Source organism: Talpa europaea (assembly GCF_964194135.1).
Source record: "Talpa europaea genome assembly, chromosome: 7".
NCBI lineage: Eukaryota > Metazoa > Chordata > Mammalia > Eulipotyphla > Talpidae > Talpa > Talpa europaea.
The window spans coordinates 122,148,538-122,157,384 of record NC_140074.1 but is presented as its reverse complement, the minus strand read 5'-3'; the positions used below and the strand labels follow the sequence as shown (position 1 = coordinate 122,157,384).

Below are 8,847 nucleotides of genomic sequence, written 5' to 3'. Positions count from 1 at the left end.
AGCTTTCGTTTTATAAGGGATAGTCTGCAGGGCCTCCCTGGTGGCACAGCGGCGGAGAGCTGGGCTGCGAGGCTACCCACAGCCTCTGCAGCGCCCTGCCCGCAGACTCTGCAGCCCCAGTGAGGGTCCCACATGGCTGCAGACCTCTCATGCTACTCCTGCTGCTCCCCTCAGTAGTGTATTTCATCAGTCTGCCTGTTCTGTTCCCCGCTCTGGCTCTGGTGAATTCTCTCACCCTCCCGCGCTTCTGACTGTACCCAGTGCTTGTATAAATAAATCTTAAAAAAAAAGAAGAAAAGCAAGAAAAGAAAATAAGGGATAATCTGCAATTTCACTTCTTATACTATCTAAATAAATACATCATGGGCCTCCTGGTGGCACAGGGGTTAAAGTCTCAGCACTATCAAGCTATCCTCAGCCACTGCAGCCTGAGTTCTATCTCCAGCCAGGGAGGTGACCCGCATGGCCCAGGAGACCTCTCCTGTCTCGATCGCTGCTCCCCTCAGAAGTGTTATTTCTGTAGATCCACCTGTTCTGCTCTCCACTCTGTCTCTGGTGAAGTCTTTCACCCCCACCCCACTTCTGGCCTAGACCCCAGTTCTTGTATGCGTAAATAAATAAAAAATAAATCTAAAAAAAATAGATGTACCATGATTCCATATTTGAGCCCAGATACATTCTGAAACATTTATAATCTGAGCTTCTTTAACAAAACACATAACAAACTCACAAGTATCATGCTTACTCCTTACCCTCATTCATTCAACAAGCTAGACAGCCAGCTACATGTGGGAAGGGACAAAAATTCATTTTTGCATCCCTAGAGGTTTTTTTTTTATTATTATTTTTTATTTAAATTTTTTTAAAATAGAGGCATGTTTTTTATTTATTTGTTTGTTTTGTTTATACAAGCACTGGGTACAGTCAGAAGCGCAGGAAGGTGAGAGAATTCACCAGAGCCAGAGCGGGGAGCAGAGCAGGCAGAAGGACCGAAGTACACTGCTGAGGGGAGCAGCAGGCGGCAGGAGAGGTCTGCGCGCCATGTGGGACCCTCCTCCGGGAGCAGCCGGGGATCGAACTGGTGCCGCAGAGGCCGCGGGCAGCTTTGCAACCCAGCGCTCAACCGCTGTGCCACCGGGGAGGCCCTGCATCCCTAGAGTTTTAACTGAAACCTGCATCATGGCAAACACAAATATCTACTGAGCCAACACATGAACGGATAAGCTTAACTAACATTTATTAAGCCCTTACTATGTGCCAGGAATTGTTTCAAACATTTTATTTGAATTAATTTGTTTAATCCTCAAACCAGTCTTGCAAGGTAAGTGTAATTACCACCCCCATTTACAGATAATGCACAGAGAGGTTAATTAACTTGCCCACAATCATCAGCTAACTAGGGGCTGAGGCAAGATTCAAGCCCAGGTAGTTGGCTCCAGAGCCTGTGTTCTTGGGCATCCACTATGTGCTTGGCATACTAAAATAAAAAGATAAATAAATAAATAAATAAATAAATTCTCTCTGATACAGACTCTCCTTCAAAGAGGTCGCAGTCAAGAAAGAAGACAAATCACAACAATGTAATGTTCTGGGACAGGTAAAGAACACAGTATGGGGACAGCATTGGCTGGGGATATGACTCTGCAGAGGAGTCACCTGACCTCAGGTAAGTTCTAAGGCACTACTAGTTAATATGCAGGCTGAGAGAACGGAAGGGCATTCAGGCCACAAGAACAGTGTGTGCGAAGTCACAGAGCATAGTCGGTCCCAGACCATGAATGTTAGAGGCTGGCACAGCACATAGGCATATAAAGAAAAGCAGTGGGACATGAGACTGGAGAGATAGGAGAGAGACATGGATGTGGGATACTTTATGTACTGAGGGAGGGTTAAAATTGGGACACTCCTTGGAGACCTTGCAGACCCCACACTCTGCCCCCTCCCCACCCATGAGACAGGAGACACTAAACCTAGTACACAGAATTCCCTACAAGCCATATCCTACCCTAGAGAGTTTTCAAGGAGGCCTAGATTGGAAGGAGATGCTAATTGAGTCTGGGATAAACCCAATGCCACCTGGGAGCAGTGTGGCTGGGAATGCTCTCCTTCCTGCCTACAATTCCCAATGATGCCCATCAGCCTGGCCACCTCAGCCTCAAGCAACATGTCACATCCTGGGTGAGGTCACAGATGAGAATTAAGCATCCTCCCTTTCTACATCCCTTACTTGCCCACCCTCTGACTCCCTCATCCTTAAAAGCTGCAGCGCATGGCACACCCCAGGCCCCAGAAGAAGGAGGAAAGGAGACAGGAGCTTCCTGGGGGAGTCCTGGCTCTGGGCTTTGCCCTCCCCTCCTACAGGTCTGAGGCTGGTGATTAGCTGGGTTAATTATATCCAAGTCATTTCCGATTGGCACAAGCCCACCCACCCACAGAGCCTGCCCAGAGGCTTGCAGACCTGATCCTGGGTCAGGATGCCAGCTACCCAGGGAGGGATCCTGACCCTAGACATGGCCAAATGGAGGTGGTTGTTCTCCTTCCAGGACCTCCTTTTCTCCCCCTCTCCCCAAATTAGCTAGTTTCAACACTTCTTACCCCCACCCTCCTTTTCGCCTGTTCCCACACACACCCCTCTCCCTCCCTTCTCCCCCCAGGTTTGGAATGAAATCATGGGGCTCTGAGTTCCGCATGAGGCCCCGACATAAACACTCTGATTGGGGCTAATTATAAGGGCCAGGTTGGGAGGCTGGAGCCTTCAGAAAGCTTGGCTTTCAAACAAAGAGTGCAGGACTCAGCCCCCAGCCCAGGCCGGCTCCTCTCCAGATTTCATTAGGAATAAGGAGGGGGTCCGGGCCAAAGGCAGGCAGTCCTCTCTAAAGCTAATCCGTGGTCTGCGAGCTTCTTCCATGTCCCATCTTGTCCTTTTTCAGCTGCTGTAGCCTTAGCCCTTCCAGGTCTCACATGCCAGCACCTTGCAGATGGCTTGGGGGAGCCACAAGCCTTAAATGGAAGGCAGGGCTGCTGGGGAGGTGGCTCTCAGGCTGTGAGACTGGGGATGGGGCAGAGCAGAGGAAGGGGGAGTGCAGGGGAAGCCAGCTGTGACAACCCCAGCCCTAATTAGCTAGTTTCAAAGCTGGCTGGAGAGAGGGCCCGCCTGCGTGTGTGCCCTGCTCATTCAGGCGGGTAAGACATTTCTGTCCTAATCAGAGAGAAGGGGGAAAACACTGCCCACCACCGCCCAGAGGAACCTCTGAACAGGACCCTGGGTCGGGTAGAGAAACTGGGAGCCAAGTAAATTATTCTATTAAAACCTCCAGTAACAATAAGTTAGAGAGAGCTGCACATCCTTTGATCCGGTGATTTCCACTTTCAGGAATTTACCCTAGGTAACTGGAAGAGTGCTGCAATTTCTTGAACTTCTACTATGTGCTGGTGCTGTAACCTGCATCCTCTCATCTAATCTTCACCAGCACCTTGCTAGACAGGTATTGGGACTCAGAGCTGGCACTGTTTCATGCCAGTCTGTTCTTTCTAAATATTGTCTCCAACTTTTCTCCTTTGACAAAGTATTAAACATTCATTACACTCTGCTGCATCTTGGTAACTTGTTTCCTGCAAGAGACAGGATCAACTAGATCTGGGGCCCCAACATCCTCTTAGAGAGCTTTTTGGAATAATCCAGAAGTCAGCAGCTCTAGATTCCACTGATCTTACTCTTTAGGGTAGTTCAGAAGAATTTCGTTTTGTAAAACTCTGGTGTCCTTTTCTGGGACTGACACTTAAGCTTACAGAATTAGTAAAGGAACCATTTTCAGGAGGGGAAGTCTGGAATGGGGGAGGAAAAGTAAAAATCTGACCAATCAGGGTTGGGAGTGTCTGCAACAGAAGTGCCCTGACCCTGGAGAAATAGCAGCATCACTCCTTTGTGAAAGGGGGGTGAGGGTGGGAAAGCTGGTAGAAAGCAGTTGAGGTCTGAGACAGGCCGCAGTGAAGGGCTCATGAGCCCCTGACCCCCGCCAGACAAAGTCTCACTCATCCAGAGGATAGGACCAACCCATTTACAATTGGGTAAATTTTCCTGCCAGTAGGCAATCCAGAAATCTGCAAAAGCAGACTTCCTAGCTCGTATTTTTAACCAGGTTTTCCAAACGAGGGAGTGGATATCCCTCTCCAAATGTGACAATGAGCTCAGATGGTTTACCTTTGCTGCAGGGCACTTTCTCCCCTAGTTCTGCACACCTTAGGCTATACTTCCCTCCCTCTAAGAGTCTTTTCATGAAACTAATGAGAGAAGCCGGGGAAAGAGGGCCCTACTACTTTCTGTCAGGTAGTTCAGCCCTAGGCTACCCCTTTGGAGAAAAGGAGGGCATCTAGAAGACAGGCCTATCCCTTCTAAAAGGGAATCAGCTTCTCTATCCTCCCCTACCGGCTCCCCAAAACCCTAGTTTTTCTGATTTCCCAGGTCCTCTTCCCCTAGGTTGGCAGGAGACTCTGAGGTTGAGAAAGAGAAACAATATGTACCAAAATTCCCTCTGGCCCCCCACTCAGGGAAGGAAAAGGTAACTGTTAACTCCACATCTATCAGCCTGAGGGTTCATTGACATATGTACCCAAAACACAAAGAACTGGGATTCTGGGGGTTTACAGATTGGAGGGAGGAGGGGATGCTTTCCCCCAAATCTTCAACGGAGCCAGCACTCCTCTCCCCACTGGGCTCCATCCCAGCCTCTGGAACGTACACCCCCTCCTCTTTCCTTGCTCCAGCTTCACCACCATTTCCAGGAGAGGCACTCACACTTTGTAATTTAACTCTTTCCTGCAACCCTTGTGGGGTTCCTTGAGAATCTTGCAACAAATGGAGTATAAGGGGAGTGACACCTTGAAAACTGCTTCTTTGATAGAGAATCTCATGTTGAGATTTCACACACATCCTCATTTGAGAAAAAGCTACTTTTAACTTATGTAGGCTACAGCCACAAAAGCTACAGGGGAATATTATATATTTTGGGAAGGGGGCTCAGCTGAAATCCCCTGGCTTCATACAATTCCAAACAAAGCCCCACATACGACTTCAATTACCACCAAACATTTCCAGATCCCCTCCCCCAACATAAACTAACACAGGCAAACCCTTCCAAGCAGGGGTCCTAACTTAACTTTCTCCCTTGTCCCAAAGACAGCTAACAAAGGGTGGTAAGGCACCATTTTCCCCATCACTATTTAGCTTAAAAAAGCAAGGTTTGGGACAGGGAACCCCACCCCCAACCAAGTAGGTCAGGGGGAGAGGGGAGGAGGAGGTGTGGTTTGGTTAAACTAATAAAAAGTTACAACCCTGTTAAATACAATTAAAGGGCTAGATCTCTAGAAGATAATTAAATGCACTTTATTATTATGATTATTAGCTTTTAATTTGCACTATTATCAAGAAACAGGAGATGGTCAAAAATTGAATTATGTGGCATACTTGTTCCACCGCACCCCTTGGTTTTCAAATCAATCTGCTGGAATTAAGTCTAAAATATTCCAAATATTTGAAGAAAATGATGTGTATTGGAAACTGGAGTTCTCATACCAGTGTCAAAGATACTTTAAGAAAAGTCTTGAGTTTTATTTGTGGGGGGTAGGGGTAGATAAGAAACATCTGTTATAAACATTCTATCCATCTTGTGATATAGAAAGTCATGTAAACACTCAACCCCACCCCCACAGTCACAAAGAGTCTGCCCAGAGCCTTCTTCCAAAGCAAAGATACCCACCTTTCTCCCCCCACCCCACCATTTTCTGGATAAGTTTGAAAAGAAACCAGTCTTTAGGCAAAGAAAAACTGAAAACCCCACCAGCCCATCTGTCCCTCCCTCTAGCCCAACCCATTTTTATTGCTTCTTTTAAACAAAATAACCCCAAAGGACAAAAACCCACACATAACACACAAACCACGCAGCAAACTGGTAACTTGTACTCCAGAGACTATATCTGGTTGGGGGCACCAGCCGCGAGCAGACTGCAAGTGAAGGAAGGGGAGAATCAAGGGCAATCCCTAACCCCAAAATTTGGGAAGAAATACTCAAAGACTAATGCTCCCCCTAAAAAGGGAGGCAGACGGGAGAGGCACTCAAGGTGGTAGTTGTGTGTTGGGGAGGGGGGATGTCTCAAAACACACTTCACAGAGCACTTTCTGCCCACTCAAAGCACAAAAAGAAAAGTGAGAGGAGAGAGCGTCCTGCTTGGAAAGTAGCCAGCCAGAGCCACGGAGGCCATTCCTCAATCTCCTCACTCGCCCCACCGCCCCACCAGCGTGTTTGGGTCTTTTTTTCGTGTTCATCTCCGTTGCGAGGTTCAAGACGGAGTAGAGGAGATGGAACAAGTGAGGAGGTAGTGGGGAAAGAGAAATAACCCCAAAAGAATCCAAGTCCTGTTCAAAAATACCCGACAGCTTCCAAAGGCCCGGCGTCAGTGAGAGGCTGCAAGTCAGGCTTCGGAAGTTGAGTGTAACAAGCTCCGAACTCCTCAGGCCAGCAGCAGGCCCGCCCTGCCAACTCACGAAGAGCTCCAGCCCAAGTAGGGGGTGTTTCAAAGGGCCACTAAAGAAGAGGACCCCCTCCACTCCCCTTCACCCCTTTCCTCGGCCCTGGCGCCCCTCACTGCCTTTTTCTTCCCCCTTTTTTTCTCTTAAATAGAAAATATATCATTAAATTTACAAAGACTATTTACAGTTTTAATTACAAACCTGGTGGGGGTGTTGGGCAGAGTTCTTTTTAAAAAGCAACCTAAAAAATAAATGGTTTTGACTGTTCTTTATTTAAAAAAATAAAAATAAGGAGTCTGTAAGGAGCGAGTCCCCCAACCGGGACGGGGGAAAAGCGCGGCGTGGGCGAGGGGCTGGGGGTCCGGGCACGAGGCGCGCGGGCGCCCCCTCACACGGTGGTCTCGCCGTGTCGGCTGTTGGTGAGGCGGGTGTAGAACTTCCTCCACGAGTGCAGCGTCTTGCCGGACCAGATCCAGAAGCCTGACGTGATGCCCACGATGAGTGTCATGAGGTATTTGATCATGTAGACTGTGAAGTCGGGCGACATGCGCGGCGTGTAGTGCGCGGGGCACGGGATGGCCAGGCTCTTGCAGTGCTGGCTCACCCACGAGCGCTCCCAGTGCTCGCGGAAGGCCTGCTCGTAGAAGTAGCAGGCGATGACGATCGTGGCGGGCACCGTGTAGAGCACCGAGAAGACGCCGATGCGCACCATGAGCCGCTCCAGCTTCTCCGTCTTGGTGCCGTCGTGCTTCATGATGGTGCGGATGCGGAAGAGCGACACGAACCCGGCCAGGAGGAAGGACGTGCCTATGAACAGGTACACGAAGAGCGGCGCCAGCACAAAGCCCCGCAGCGGGTCCAGGCTGTTGAGGCCCACGAAGCACACGCCGCTCAGCAGGTCGCCGTCAATCTGGCCCATGGCCAGGATGGTGATGGTCTTGACCGCGGGCACGGCCCACGCGGCCAGATGGAAGTACTGTGAGTTGGCCTCGATGGCCTCGTGACCCCACTTCATGCCCGCCGCCAGGAACCAGGTGAGCGACAGGATGACCCACCAGATGGAGCTGGCCATGCTGAAGAAGTAGAGCATCATGAAGAGGATGGTACAGCCCTCCTTCTTGGTGCCCTGGACCACGGTGCGGTAGCCGTCCTCCGAGAAGCGCTCGTTGCACACCACACGCTCCTGCAGCACGAAGCCGGCGATGTAGGCCACCGACACCATGGTGTAGCAGCCGGAGAGGAAAATGATGGGCCGCTCGGGGTAGCGGAAGCGCTGCATGTCCACCAGGTAAGTGGTGACAGTGAAGAAGGTGGAGGCGCAGCACAGCACCGACCAGGTGAGGATCCAGAGGCGCGCGAAGCGCGTCTCCTCCTGGGAGAAAAACATGGAGCCGTCCGGCCGCGCCGGCTCGCAGGGCGCTGCACAGTCGCGCTCGCCGAGAAATTTGTAACTGAGATAGGACGGCACCTTGAGGACGCGGGGACAGTGGAAAGGGTGCTCCAGGGTGGCGTAACGCGGAGGCGAACCCCCGCCGCCCGGGCCGCCCGGGGTGCCCCCAGCACCCGGCTGCAGGCCCGGGGGCGGCGCGGTGGTGAGCAGCGCGGGCGCGCCGTCCTCGGAGTGGTTCTGGCCCACGCAGATCTGCTCCGCGCCATGGCGCGGGAAGTGCTCGCAGCGCAGGCGCTCGGGCCACTGGAAACCGAACTTGTTCATGAGCGCCTCGCAGCCCTGGCGCGCGCGCTCGCAGATGGAGCGGCACGGCGGGATGGCCTGCTCCAGCACGGTGCACACGGGCGCGTACATGGAGCACAGAAAGAAGCGCAGTTCGGGCGAGCACTGCACCTTTACCAGCGGGTAGAACTGGTGCACCTCCAGGCCCGCGTCCTCCTGATTCGTGTGGCCCAAAAGGTTGGGCATGATGGTCTGGTTGTAGGCGATGTCCGTGCACAGCGGGATGGAGATGGGCTGGCAGAAGCCGTGGTCCGGGATGGAGATGCCCTTCTCCCCGTGGAACTGGGCTGGCCCGGCGGCGGGCAGCAGCAGCAGCGGCAGCAGCAGGCGGGGCAGGGCGCTGCGGGGCCGCATGCTGGCCGCCGCCCCCCACCCGACCTCCGGGCGCCCCCCCGCCCCCGCCCCCAGCCCCAAGACCGCGCGCCTTCCCCGCCGCCGCCTGGTTGCGGCCGCCGCCTCCCGCGCCTCTTTGCAAACTTTGCTCGCGGCCGCAGAGTTGGGGAGGCCGGGCGGGGGGGCGGCGCGCCTGCCCGCTAGCTCGCCGGGGTCCGACTGAGCCGCCCGAGACGCCGCGCTCCGCTGGCCCCCG

The 8,847-nt window shown here is 52.4% G+C and overlaps 1 protein-coding gene across 1 annotated transcript; it reads right to left on the bottom strand.

The window, feature by feature from the left end:
* Positions 1 to 6,914: 6,914 nt before the first annotated feature.
* On the bottom strand, positions 6,915 to 8,612 carry FZD2 (frizzled class receptor 2; the record flags this gene model as incomplete). Its single annotated transcript, XM_084236717.1, has 1 exon — positions 6,915 to 8,612. One exon carries the CDS (start codon positions 8,610 to 8,612, stop codon positions 6,915 to 6,917), a length of 1,698 nt encoding a protein of 565 aa, XP_084092843.1.
* Positions 8,613 to 8,847: the final 235 nt, after the last annotated feature.